The 15279-nt window shown below is 38.7% G+C and overlaps 1 protein-coding gene across 2 annotated transcripts in view; it reads right to left on the reverse strand.

The window, feature by feature from the left end:
- Nucleotides 1–603: 603 nt before the first annotated feature.
- The window catches only part of LOC131472612 (gamma-aminobutyric acid receptor subunit alpha-2-like), a 29010-nt gene continuing 14334 nt past the window's right edge, over nucleotides 604–15279 (reverse strand). The window contains exons 7-11 of one of the 2 annotated variants that reach the window (XR_009242109.1): nucleotides 14734–14877; nucleotides 6000–6152; nucleotides 4206–4408; nucleotides 2851–3333; nucleotides 604–2755 (exon numbers count right to left, since the gene is read on the reverse strand). Coding sequence is in view for 1 of the 2 variants with exons in the window: in XM_058649975.1 (XP_058505958.1) it covers nucleotides 3025–3333; nucleotides 4206–4408; nucleotides 6000–6152; nucleotides 14734–14877 (809 nt within the window). In the remaining variant the exon portion in view is untranslated. Of the gene's footprint in view, nucleotides 3334–4205; nucleotides 4409–5999; nucleotides 6153–14733; nucleotides 14878–15279 lie in introns of both variants that reach the window. The other variant, XM_058649975.1, reaches the window with a different exon arrangement.

Here is a 15279-nt window from a genome sequence, read left to right on the forward strand (position 1 = left end):
AGCAGCACTGGGACTTTGGTTCACAGCATCCTCTCCTGCTGAGGAAGAGCTGCATCGCTCCTGGGTTCATGATCTGACTGGGATTTTGTAAATTACATGTACTCCATTTTTGTATGTTTTGACCATTTCATCAGGACCTTTGCTTTTTTTCTGGTAAACTTAACTTGCCTCACGTCAAACAAGGCAAACTTCATGGCCCCTTGTTCTTCAATGTAAGGCCAGTTCCTATGGTTTTTGTTGTACACTTACTCTCCTAACCTTATTGAAGATTGTAGATACTGTGTTTTAAATGATTCTGTCTCAAGTTGTGGTACTCATAACAAATGGACTTAAATGTCATGGACAGAAAAATCAGCTTTCTAAGTTGTAAAACGGAGTAGAGAAGAAATATAAACTGTTTCAGACACAGTTGTTGTGGATTTTAACAATGAATGGATTCACTGATATTAGCATGGCATATATTTATGCCCTCTGATAAGCAAATATACACTGTCCAGAATGTCCATGATTGAGAAGTTAATTTGTGTTTCAGCTTAGAAAAATGTAAGCAATGCATGTATGAAACACATCCAAAGACACGGCACAAATTATGAACTAAAATGATACTGTTATATGTGGTTTTATTAGAAACTGTGCACTGAATCAAGCACCCACCTTGTGAACAATCATTTTATCTGGAATGTTTGATACTGATTCTGAATATGACTAGAACTGAATTAAAATGAAGTATATGCAACAACATAGTTTGATAAAAAAAAAAATAAATAGGGAAAAACGATTTTGTCATCATGCAAAGTTTGATATGACATTGAAATTGAAGTTAAACTCAGTTGAAATATTGATGTGCAGCAAAAATCATATGACTTTAAGAAAAACCTTTCAGTGTATGGCTACTGATATGGGGCTCAAAATGATTTGTTTTTGTTATCAAAATTCAGTTAACATGGCAGCAGACTACTATGACAGAGCAACTATAGTGTATCGTGGACAAAACAGATTCACACACCCTCTATTCCACGTATGCTTTGAGGGTCATGGAGAACTGGAGCCAATTCCAGCTGACATTGGATGAGACATAGCATTCACCCTGGCCAGGTCATCAGTCTATCAGAGGACCAACATACAAAGACAAACAACCATTCAGGCGAGATTCACATCTACAGGCAATTGAAGTTGGCACTGTGGGAGTACACAGTGGAAAAAAAACAAAAACAGACACATACAGACACTGTAGTTGCTGATGAAGGATTGTTGCTGATAAGACAGTATATGGCTTTAGAGTTAGTCCAACGTTTTAGTGTATACAGCATCAGTCATTATAAAGACTGTGAAATGACACTACACATCTATGATAATTCAACAATAATAAATAAATAAATATTAATTTGCTACCAAATCCTGCCTGTATCTGTTGATTTTGTTGGCGGAGTGTCGCGACAGTTCAAAGTATTTCCACACATGATTCACTTCACTTCACACATCATCGTCATGAAATGTGCTGAAAACAGACAGACACACAGACCATGGATAAATAACAAAAAACATGTTACGTCATCTAAAGCTCGACACTGTAACAAATCAACACTGACCTCCACAGTTATTACCGCTGTAAAAAAATCCTGCCACATACACACTGCAAATGAGTTTTCTGATGTTAGTTAGACACAGTTCATGTAATTGAATGTAGTACACAACATATAAAATATTTGGACTTGAATCTTGTTAAAATAACAAAATAAAACTGAATATGTTTTGCTTGTGAAGCAACAACCTTTTTTTTGTTAATCGACACAAAATGTATCCACAAACCCTGCAGCTCTATGTTGCTGTTTATCCTCTTGCAGTCACATTTACTGTGTTTGTTTTTACTTCACCACTTTCACCAGCCTAATTTCAAACTCAAAGTTGTTTTCAATGAATTATCTAAATATATATATATATATATAATCATCATATCCAGGTATTATTGTCAAAACAGGTTTGACTGAATACTGGAAAAAATGCAATATCACTGTTTTTTGTGCTTGGCCAAAACATGATTTCAAACAAATTTCAGGGTATTTAAGTTAATTGTGTTTTTATTGTCTCTGATTCACAACAGATGAACTTCATAGACCTCTATTCTGTCTAAGTAAAATGTTTGTAATTGTATTCAAATGTATTTTTTCCATTTTGGATTTTACATCACAAACAGAAATAATATCTTTGTCTAAGTAAATCAATCGTTAATAATTGGTTTTGATTTTGTATTGAGGTTTAGCTTGTAACATCTCGACACACAATACTTTTTCCGAATGTCTTTACTTCCTACAATCCCAGATATCCCTGATTTGATGTTGGCAGGACTGTCATTAACACAGCACACTTATTTTGTAGTGTCATCTCCTTTTTTAATAGCCTTTTGGCTTTTTGTAGCTCTGGAGGTCAGTGTGTGATTTCAGTCCCATATCTGTAGTCATAAATAATAAAACAACTCTTACACTCTAACAATATTATACAAGTTTGTTTTTGCATTGGCTTGAACGGAAAAATACCACTCTTTGTTGGCAAAGACAGAAAGAAATGTAAGCAATCCCTTTCACTCAAAAGAAAACACACATAGATACTGTAATATCAGGGCATTACCAGCAAAATTCAACACATTTAGAAGTAATTGTAAATGAAATGTATGCATGTTAATGTTCTTTTTTTTCCTTTTTTCTTTTCTTTTCTTCTCTTCTCTTCTCTTTTCTTTTGTATGTACACTGGTCACATACTGTAACGGGAAACATACTTTAAAGGAAATATGCACTCTAGTCAAAGTATCACACGGTTATGTCACAATGAAACCATGAATATAAATATACATACAGATTTACAAAAGCCAGACTTCTCAAAAGTGCTGCAGACGGTGTAGAAAACAGGCGGAGATTGTGGATCACACTGAAATCCAGAACTTCACTCTGCAAAGGTATTTGTACACAGTTGTTGGAGGTATTTGGTTTGTCTCTTAGTCCCCACAACAGAACTTGTTGAAAGTGGTCTTTAATTGGAGGGGACCATGTCCTTTATAACGGGTTCTCTGTTCAAGTAGGTGGCCCAGTAGACAAGGTTGAAGCTGCCAAAGAGAACCGGAAACAAAATCCTTGACATCCTGTCAATTTTGCTAACACTGTTGAACGTCTTCTTGGCTTCTTGAGCTTTGCCATCTGCTTTGGCCTTGTTGAAATCTGCAGCTCCACCCTTGGCGATGGTTGGAAGTGAGCCAGTGTCCTTGGTAATGTTTGGCGCATAGTTGGCCACTGCTACAGCATAGGCATTATTCTTCTTGACGACGGACGCTCTTTCTTTTCTCTGTTGAATATAGGACAAGGATTAGGTGGAGCGGTTCTGACACCAACTATGAGTTAGAATACATTTAAATGATGATGACGACGCTGTAGTAGTGTGCAGAGAGAATCTGAATGAAGGACAGCAAAGTAAAAGACGCTCCATGACCTTTCACACTTTTTTCAGCTCTTCAGCTGTTTTAAGGATGTTACATAGATTCCTCACAGGAGTATTATATTTGTAACTTGAACATAGACTGGTGTGTGTATTATTTTGTATAATAAATGTATTATATAAATGACAATAAGAGCTAATGTGCTCTTAAAATTAACCTTAAAAGTGGAATTATTGATTAATCTATGTAGATGAACTGAAGTTTTAGATTTTTGGTCATTAATATCTTCTGCTTGTTTTCTAAAGTGTATAGGTATTGTAAATCAATGTCCCTCCTGACAGTAAAGTGAAGTCTGACAGGTACATTATCACAGGCGTTAACTCTTAAAGACGCTGAGTCACTTCTCTGCAGCAGTTTGAGCGTTGCGTGTTTTGCCACAGGCCACGTCATAGTTCACTGAAAAGAGTTCATTGATGGCACTTAAAGGTCTAAAACAATCTTCCTCTTTTAATCCGTGAGGTTAATATCTCATACAGGACAACTTATAGATTCTTTCAAACTGTAGTGAGATTACACTGTTGTGCCATGATCTTATGTTGTAGACTACAGCAGCAGTGGATTGATGCAAATGTGGTCCAACACTGATTGGCTTCACGCGTGGAAGGTTCAAACTCATTCCCCCTTGTGTTTTGACTTTGAAGTGTTGACTTCCTCAGTACAATGCTAATTATTCACTATGAAAATGGAGCCTGTCAGAAAGACACATTTTGCTTCTCATTACCTTGTCATTCACAACACTCTTTCCATCCCAAGCCCAGCCACGCTTTGTGAAGTAATTGACTGTGGCAAACTCAATCAAAGCAGAGAAGACAAAGGCGTAGCAGACGGCGATGAACCAGTCCATGGCAGTGGCATAAGCAACCTTGGGAAGGGAGTTTCTCGCACTTATGCTGAGTGTTGTCATTGTGAGGACAGTGGTTACACCTGCAGAAAAGACAAGAAAACAGCCTTTGAGTTATTATTTATACAATGCAGACATAATATACATGAAATAAAATCAATTCATTAATAATCCATTGTGATAATTATATCTCCCCTAAAAAATCTCTGCCCTCTCATGATTGACCCTCGCTGATGCTTTAACAGTTTTTTGCCTTTGAGTGGCTTACAGAATTCTTTGTGATAGAATGAAATCGAAGCACATTTTTGTTCATCAATGCATCCTGAAACTTGATCAAAGACTGAAAACAAGGTCAAAAACAAGGTGAAAAGATTCCTCTCTCTCTTTGCTGTGACTATTTCAAGTGTGGTGAACTAATGTGTCTAGTAATACTGTGTGATGACTTGTATTTATGTTTTGTGTCTCATGTGCTTTGTGTTACATTGGAGCTGCAATGGCAAAAATAATACAGTACATTCAAGTCAAGTCAACTTTATTTCTAGAGCACATTTAAAGAACAACCAAGGCTGACCAAAGTGCTTTACAGATTTAAAGGCACAGCAACATAAAATATACAACACATAACATCAATAACAATAGAAGTAAAACAGTATAATAGTGACATAATAGAATAGTAAAAACTGCATAAGAGTGTCCGGGTTGACTATTTTTATCCTGACGTGAAGGCTCTAAGAGGTAAGATGGTGCCAAACCGTTAAGAGCTTTAAAAACCGACAATACAATTTTAAAATCAATACGAATAAATAAAACGAATTAGAAACCAGTGGAGAGAACGCAACACAGGTGTGATGTGGTCTCTCTTCTTTGTTCCTAGCGGCAGTGTTCTGGACCAGCTGGAGCTGCTGGACAGATGACTAGTCTAAGCCAACATACAGAGAATTACAATAATTCAGCCGAGATTTTATAAAAGCATGGACTAGTGTCTCTAATAACTTGCGAAGGAGATACGCCTTCAGAGAGTATTAAGGTACTAGTGGAGTACCACGGTACTAGTGGAGTACCACGGTACTAGTGGAGTACTACGGTACTAGTGGAGTACCTGTACCCATTCTCTTGCATTTCTTATCCAAACACCGTCAACGTCGACACTCTTCACACTGGTGCCCTTAGTAAGTCCCCTGCCAATTTTAAAGCGTGTCAAGTGACCCGTTATGTCATTAACATCAGACAGGCAGGCGGACAGAAAGACAGTCCTTGCATTTATCAATTGATTATTGACTTCTGTACCCTCTTTTTGAAGCTACCCAGCCTCAGATCATTGTTATTAGTTCCACTTGGCTTACCTACATGTCCAAAAGCAGCCTGTCTAACTGGATTGAAAAAAAAGCACTGAAGCCTCTAGAAATGTCTCTACTTTATTCTTCATCCAGTTTTCGTCCTCACCCACTGTTTGTCATTTCAGTCATTCACTGTATTCATCTTCCAACGCTGACATGGGCTGAGATGAAACGTGCATGTTAAGACCACACATTCATAACTGATATTAGGTCTGTTAGGAATCTAATTGAAAAGAAAAGAAAAGAAAAGAAAAGAAAGGAAAAGAAAAGAAAAGAAAAGAAAAGAAAAGAAAAGAAAAGAAAAGAAAAGAAACGCAACATAATCAGTGATACTTACCAAACACAGTCCTTGCTGGCACTGATTCTCTATTCAACCAGAAAGACACTTGGGAAAGAATGACAGTCATGATGCATGGGAGGTAAGTCTGGATGACAAAGTAGCCAATCTTCCTTTTCAGATGGAAATGAGCCGTCATCACTGTGTATTCACCTGTGGATATACAAAAAGGCCAGTTTAAAGCTCCACCACTACACATATTATACAGTGTGTAGTCATTTTAATTAAGTAATGTACTACACTATACTTACACACATTCAGTATTAACCACTCCACTGCTCCATGAGTAATATTCTATTCTAAAAAAAAATCTAAATCCTTACTGTTTTAACATTAGCCTTATCTATACTGATGATTTCATCCCCGATGCACAGAAAAAGGTGTTTTATCCACCAGAAAAAATTGTTCTCTAATAGTAAAATAACTATAATATGAAAGCATACCCCCTTTATTTTGTGCTCATGTTATTCACAGCGCATCAGTGGAACATTTTTTTTTTTTTAATACGATGATCCTGAAGTCCACATCTTTAATAAGCCATAGCAGTCTCGGACATAGATTAGACTGTGTCCTTCCTCTTATTTCATATAATAATCCATCCGTACATGGAAAAGTGGGCAGAATGATTTCCGAGACACCGACCAAAGCCTAATAGCTGACAAGGCCGTGAAACTGTGCGGTGCTGCAGAAGCAGGCAGGCCAAATGGAAGATATCTCAATGAGAAGCCAAGATTAGACATGAGAAGAAGATGTGTTACCCATGGCAACAGAACATAGAAAACATAGCTTATTTGCTGCAATTCTGAAATGAAGGCTTTGATACACGCCACCATTTGGCAAGAGGGAAGTCCTTTTCAGCAGTGGGAAGAGGGGAGGGGGTGTCAATTCCAGGGACTAATCCTAAAAGATATTTTATTCCCTCTTTTTTTTATAGCCGTGTAGTTGTATCGCCTGCCTTTCTAGCAGTTAGTACTCTGTCACCGTACACACACACACATAAACACCCACCCACACACACGCACAGGAATTTAGAGGAATTGAGTGCACTCTCAGCACCCTATGGAGCTCTATATCTTCTGTAATTTAATTTGCATGCCAGCCTTGCTGCCTGTGTTTACGGGGGAAGGCGAGGAAGCAAGGAATCCACTGGATGTGGCTGAATTCTCTCTCTCTCTCTCGCCTGTGATCGCTGCACTGAGATGGTAGACAGTAATTATAGCATGGAGATGGTAATCTAACGTGTTTTCTACAGATGTAGGATACACGGTTTCTCATTAACACAGAATCCCTCTCTTGTTCAGGACATGTGGTGTAAACTGTCCAACAGAGAGCGCAACCTCACACAAGACAACACGCTTTGCAAATCTACTGTACAGAGATACGTGTATTCACTGCAGCCACACTTCGTCTAACTTTACACACTCATTTGCTGTTAAGACCATAGTCATGATGTCATCATGAAGTCATCATGTGACGGCGTTGGCCACTTTCAGCCCTGTTTACACATCAGCTCAATGTTTGAAAGGAGGTTGGGAGGGTGAAGTTCATTGAATCTCCGGTTCAAGCGATTTGGAAATTTGTGTTTGCATACACAGCTCCTCAGGGCAAAGTCTGGAAAAAAAGTCTGGTTGAAATGCATGTTTGTCTGTCACAGAGTGCACAGCCTCTGTCTGGATAACAAGCTGCTGCTGCGCCTCCTCTCTGCCGATCACTGATCAAATGCAGGTTTATCTTCCTCTGTATGGAAAGCTGCTAAACTTTAATATAAAATATTATCACACTTAACAGGTGTGACATGTTGTTGTTTTTGATTGAAGGAAAATGTTATAAGTGTCAGTTAAACTGTCCTGGCTCAGTAAAAACTGATTAACGGCAGGTTTTGTTGTTCTGTAACGCATAAAAACCACAACATTTTACTACAGAGAATAAAAATCCAAAACAATAAACAGGAATAAAGCAGCAAAACAAAAGAAAAACAGAAAACACTGACACTATAAAGAAGAGGACACAGGTTGAAATTGACCGAGATTGTCAATACAGTATAATTAGAGTTAATTATTTTGCACACACACACACCAATTAGTGATAGTGAATTTGAATCTCTGCATTTAACTCAATCCTTATTACACCAGTGAACACACATACATTTGGTGCAGGAGCAGTGGACAGCATTTGACTGCGTCTGGGGAGCAATTGGAGATCAGCCTTGACCTGTCAGATTTTATCCAGACTGTATTTTAAATTGATGCCTGACCGCAGGTGTTTTTGTAGATGATATTGCATTGACATGGAGGGCTCCCTCCAGACACAGAGGACAAATAAGGCTCTCTCTCCCTCTCTCTCTCTCTGTCTGTGCTGTCATTTCATCACTGCGATCTCTGCATGACACACTTCCAACACTGCTACACCTAAACTTCAGACATGTGTTCATCTCCCATCAAAGACTTTCACGAGACGTCTCAACTTCAAGTTCCTCTCCTCATCACCGCCACCTTTATGCCCTGAGTGGAAAGTCTCCTTCACACTCATAGAGCTAATGCATAGACATATCACTGAGTGGTCTTCCATTTCCTGCAGATACTGAAGCACCAACGTCTAATTCTGCTGTTGTAAAATAAGAAAAGAAAGCTAAACATACCACCGCTAAACAACTGCACACTTGCACAGTTCCACATTTCACAGATGGACCAATATTAATTCATTTCAACAAAGCCACTGTGATTTCAGCACATCTTTTGATTTATTTGATTAAGTGTTGATAATTCATAATTGATAAGATTAAGCTTTATGGGACATCTGTACCCCATTTGGCTCACACTTCAACTGTTTTATTTCATCTTTCTGAGAGCCAGAATAGAGAGTGATTGCATTTATATTCACCACATACAAGACCAAGAACTTTTTCTCTGTTTGCTGAATGGGTCAACACAAAATGACCACCTTAAATCTTAAAAGATGTTCAAACCGTACGTGTAAATGCCGGTTTTAAAGACAGACAGAACCTGTTGTATCAGCGAAGAGACGATAACGCTGCAACTTCATCTATTATACATCGTGAATATACAACGGAAAAACATGACTACACTCATTTGTGTCGTAGTATCTTACGTGCAGTGCATGTAAAACTACAAAAGAAGCAACCCGGCGAACACGATGTGTGGCAAAAAAAAAAAAAGAGATGTGTATGTGTTTTTATGTAACAGTGTTTTGATGCATTCACAGGCTTATGCAAGATGTCCGTCCCCGTGAAGCCTGTGAGCACATTCACTCCTGCCAAATGACCTAGTTTGCAAGAACGCTACACCAAACACTGACACACTAGTAATGAATGTTTAATTTAAAGTCAGCCAATCAGATAATGTGGAGTGACTAGTTAAACAAGAGCAGTCACTGGCAGGCATGCTGCCTTCTACCAAGGCATCATACAGCACTTAACCTACATAGGGGCATTTAGTGCATGAAAGGATATTCTTACTCAATTAAGCAGGGATTCCCTTGATAGTGAAATGCAGTCACTTCGGAAATACTGTATGCTGGTAATTGATACCTAAAGGGAGGAACGGTGGAGCTCAGGAACACTATGAAGTACTGGGAGATACATTGAAATGCTGCACAGCATTTATGACATGATTCTGTTTCCCTTACCTTTATTTGAATCAAAGAATTGTCTACAATGCTGCCAAACTTTTTTTCATGATCAGGGTAAAGTTGATTTCAATGCTAAAGCAATATCACATGCAATTTCATTAAATCTGTTGTATGAAAAACCTGAAAAAGTGCAAGGAATAAAACATGGAGCAACATTGAGGAGGAGCCACATGTGACTCCACAGCAGTGCTTTAACAATCACTCACTGCATCCTCCACTTCACATCTTAAGTCTGGAGTTGATAACTCCAAGGTCACTATCTCCTTCCAGGATCATCTATTTATTCTCTACATTTTTATAATTGTTACTCATAATTCATATCTCAACCTTGATTACATTCTCTTCCCTCTCATAGTGGTTCACACAAGGGGGTTTTACGTCCTTTTTTCAAAGCAAGTTCATCAGTTCCTGCCAACTGCTTTTCATACTGCAGTGGTTGAAAGTGTACAATATGGAATAGAAAAATGGTTTCAGCAATATTGTGCATATGCTAATCTACCCAAAAATGTACTAAAAATGAACGAAAACTAGTTGCTCTGTAATTATAGCACACCTACACATGGATAATTGCCATCATCATCATCAGACTGTGAGAACTGTATTTAAAAAACTTCTTACATCCCATTTCATCAACTAAGTAGTGTGACTATAATTAGACCAGTGCTGTCACTCACTGACACAGAGGATGGTACAAGCTTTTAGATTTCTCACCGACTGCAACACTTTTGTATTTGACTTCAACAACAAACAATGGCTTGTTTTCTTATTTTCATCAAACTACTTATCTAATGCCTGCTCCACACATCAAATGTGACTTGATTTTAAAACCGTGGAAAACACAGACACAACAAACTTTGTAACCAATTTTTAATGTTTTAGTCCTGAGTGAGGGCCGACTAGACGATCCAGTCAAGATGCAGAACCACACACTCGCTTGATTTAACATGACTTCAGAATATAAACAGACGTGGAGGCAAACTGTCAGTGTGTCCTCAGTTAACAGCTGTTGTGTGTGCGCGATGGTTTTTGCTGAGAAACACAAAAAAGTGTAGATGAAGTCATGGCTGAGAAGACGGAATCAACTTGGCGTGTATAAGTTACGGTTCTAAACAACATTATGTAACATCCATTTCCCTGTCAACTCCCCACAGCCTAAAATCAGAAGACACCTATGATTGTCGGAAGGGTCAGATCGGGACCAAAATGTGGCCAATTATCCTCTAGTGAGGGGCAGGTTTTACACTTATAGGCAGGTTGTAAAGCTCAACAAGAGCTTGCTCCTCATTACAATCCTGACAAGCACAGAATTAAACATAACTCTCGTTCACTATAGATTGCCTGGGTTGCCATGGAAGATAAACTTCTTTGACATGTGTGTCTTTAAAGATATAATTTGTAACATCGCTGCATTAAAAAAGGAATAGTGTACTTACGTTATAGCCTAAATGTTTGGCTAATTTACCATCTCTGCTCGAACTTCTGGGGCTTATCTGCTGGTTTGTGCAGTTCCCTCCTAAACAACAACAACATAACATCTAGAAAAAGCTGGGGGAAGCATAGCAATTTCTCTACACATGACCCCCTCTGGTTAATCTTGTGACTCCTTGAAGGATCTCATTCCTCAGGTTGAGAACCACTGCTTTGACTCACATCTGAAGCCCTTGTATGTTTATGTGTCTTTTTAAAGCTTGCTTGTTAAGTCCTTTGTGACTTCTGTTTTGGAAAGTGTTATATATGTACATGCTTTATGATTAGTTTATGCTTATGTTTCTATGGCAACCTGCACTGTTACTATGGCAATGTGCACTAGGATTTTACAAAAAGTTTCATTTTGACTCATCTATCAGGAGTATTATGAGGTTCTTCATGGCTTTAGTCACACGTTTTTACTTATTCTTACACTCACATTTATTATTGTTATATGTAATCGTGAGAAAACGTCTCCTTTTATGTTGTGTTAAAAGATTTGGAGCCTAACATGTTCGCTCTCTGTTACCCAGCTATATCCACAGCCTTCACATCTCACTGCACTGATCTGGGGGTCTATTCAAAGACCATCTAGTTGGTTCACAATCACTCATATGCTGACGTGTGCCTGCTGTTGTTACTGCTGCTCCACTCCACTCCACTCCACTCCACCCATCCTCCACCTGCTTCACTTGTGCTCTGTTTTTATGCACCCTGGAGGGTGTTTATTTTTCTGTTAGTAACCACTGGGTGTTATTTGCAATGGTACCTACATGTTATTCATCACGGTGCTACATATTTGATTCCACGGTGCCACAGCAGGGCACCATGGGGGAAAGGGGCTACTGAGAATCAGTAGTGAACGACAGAATGAAAGCTGAACAACATATGGTTTACAAAATGCTCCTCGTAATCAGAAAAGACCCAACACTGTCTTATTTTGAAGTGCTGTTGAAAGGATCTTTTCAAGTGTCATCCAGGCTTGTTTTTCAATCACCTCAGTAATTATTGCTAGCTTTAAACATTTCCTGTACCCACAACTCCAGAAGAACACACCACTCTTTTCTTAGCCTGGTCTTATTCTCGCTCCAGTGGCTGCCTATTCATTTATTCACTGATTAGACAATCTTATTTAGGACTTAGAATACACCACAATGCCGTCATCATTGTTTCGATTATTACATCATATAATCTCTAGTCACTGTGTGTCAGATTTCTTTGTCACTCCTATGTTGACAGTGAACAACTGAAGAAGCTCGTCTCAGTATTTAAATCCAGACTCTGGTCTCTGATTTGCCATAATGTGGGACCTGTTTTTATCTCATCTTTTCTCTGCAGTGTTCACTTCCTCTAACCGAAATTATGACAACAGTAACATACAGCACAGTCTCATATATCTATATATATAGATATATATATATATCTATATCTATATCTATATATATCTATATATATATATATATATACACATACATACACACAAACACACGCAAATCTGACCCCGTTTCTTGGCATCTGTTTTAGTGTGTTTGCTTGAGATGTTTTGCTTCTATTTTTAGGCCTCATTATCTCTCTCTTTCTTATAGACTATAGCCTACTTCCCCCTGTGCTTGAGCTATTTCTTTTGTGAATTCACTTTGTAAACAACATACTTGATAAAAGCGCTTCATAAATGAGTGTAACTTGACAACTTGTCTTGAATACGACACATTTCTAAAACAGTGTGTTCAGCCTCAGTCTGCCTCTGTTACCGTTGCTATTCGCCTGTCAAGTTTCCTGACTTCATGGCACATGTATATAAAAGTGACAATATTTTAAATCATCAGACAGAAACCGGAGACTTTAGAGTGAATGATAACAAAAAGGGTAAAATATCTAATTGTGATTTCAGTAAAGCTTCAAACAGGGTTAGGGTTAGGGTTTTACTGTGTTATAGATTTAAAACATGGAGCATTACCAAATGACATCAACATATTCACAACTGTACTCTAATGCACCTTTTCCAATGGGGGTGTGTGCAACAGGGTAGGTGAAGCAGGAACTGTAAATGACTGAGGCTGTAAGGTGTGTAAACGGACAAACGCAGGTGTGACAAACAAGACACAGGTGAAACACATTAGGTCAGGGCAGACAATCAGGGAAGCAAAACAAGAGAAAACTTCAAAATAAAACAAGGAACTGAAATCTAGACCGAGAACTAAAAATCCAGTGTAAAGAAAACAGAACAACAAAAAGTTCAAACAGAATAATAGTGCAACAAAAAGTGCCTGAAAGATCTAGGAGTCGTGACAGAGGCACCAAACTGAAATATGGCCTCCTTCAATGATTGGCTACATGTATAAAGAGACTGACCCCAAAAGTGCCTTGAAATGCCTCGGGTTCTAAAAGTCTGGAAACGTTATCAATGGCAGGCTACACTCAGACAAAAGGCAACAAAACATCCCACTCCCCTGTTGCCACTGTCATTGTCTACAAAGGACCTAAGAATTCTTGCATGACTCACTTGCTGACTTCCGGCGATGGTTTCTGCTCCAGCAGCGTAAGCCTCTCTGACTTGTCGTGAAGACTCTGTTCATGAGAATCATTCCTAGTTTCTATGGTCAAGCTGTGATTGGATCAAAGTATGCACACTATGTCCTTGTATGTTTAAGAAAATGTTATCCTTCCGTTTTTGCTTCAAGTCCATGTTTAGACATAACCACAGTTAATTATCCTGTCCACTAATGAGCTTGTCGCTGTTGGATCCACTTGCTAATGTGGAATGTCCCATTTTCACTGCACACCAACTCATTCCCTTCCTGAGCTCAGAACATAGATTTTCTTTGTCATTTCCTGCATCACTGCACTTGTGTTAGACGTTCCTGTGTCTTTGGGCCCAGACAGAAGACACTTAAACCACTAAAGAACACAGCAGCCATTTACTTTTCCTGGAGATCCTTTATTAGAATCTCACCTCCAACACACAGCTGTGCTTACATATGTTTAGTTATGCATCAGCATCAGTCCTCTGCTTTTACTAACATCCATTAAAAAGCCATCCCCAGAAAACACTGTGCTGCATTTAAACACAGCAGAAGCTTACCTGCAATGCTCCCTTTGGGTCTCCGGGCCATGCTAAATGCAAATTAACCAAAAAGAGAACAAAGTGGGGACTTCACAATGCATGAATGCCAAATCCCTGTTTTGTTGAATTGAATCTCTGTCAAGCAGAAGAACTGAGAACAAATGGTTTTCTGCATTTTCCAAGCCAAATAAAAAGACAAGACAAAACTTAGCAAATGCTACATCCTCCTCCTGCAACATGTAGGAGGACGGCAAGTTCAACATCCACCCGAGCAAGCACAAGTATTCACAGTTTGATTTACACACTGAAACTGCTTTGACCTGAGATGACAGAAACCTTTCAGATCCTGATTCAACAAAAACAGCAATTTTTCACCAGAGTTTCTCATAGTATGAATACAATCCCCTATCTCACAAGTTTACCAAAACAAAAACAATCCTGTATCCAGATCACCACCAACATTTTATCACTTCTTCATCAGATCACAACCTACATCCACAGAAACCTTTATCCAAAATGTATACTTAATTAGGAGAAAATTGACTGAAAGCTTACCTGTACTCGACTTGATAGTTTCTTGTCCGACCGTTTGTCCAAGCAGGTCGTACTGGTTGAGTCGGGAGCTTTCTCCTTCCACCACCACAGAGTCTGAGGCATTTCTAGTCCATGAATAAGTCACTTCTGAGATTGTGTAGGCATCTTTTTAAATAAATAAAAAAAGAGAGAAGAAGATAAACCCTTAGGGGATAAATCTGGGGGAGACACAGCCATTAATACGTTTTTCAACAAACTGTTCCAGTGAAACTGTCTTTCTGGACAATCGAAAGAACGCCAAGAGAAAACACATCTCAGTGTTTGAGGATGTTCAGTGTCAACAGGCAATCGAAGCATTGTGTAATTTGCCCTTTCCAGTCACTCACGTTGTACACTGAATGTGACATTTTAAGATCGTCTGCCTTCAATTAATGTCTGGTGAAAATAAAAACAGATCATTTCCATCCATATATTCAGTTTTTGAGAAATGCTGTCAATCATGTCACGCTGCAGATTGTTTCACGGTTGCAACGGGGCGTTTAGAGATTCATCTGAGTACTGTAGGTC

Source organism: Solea solea, chromosome 14 (genome assembly GCF_958295425.1).
Source record: "Solea solea chromosome 14, fSolSol10.1, whole genome shotgun sequence".
Lineage (NCBI taxonomy): Eukaryota > Metazoa > Chordata > Actinopteri > Pleuronectiformes > Soleidae > Solea > Solea solea.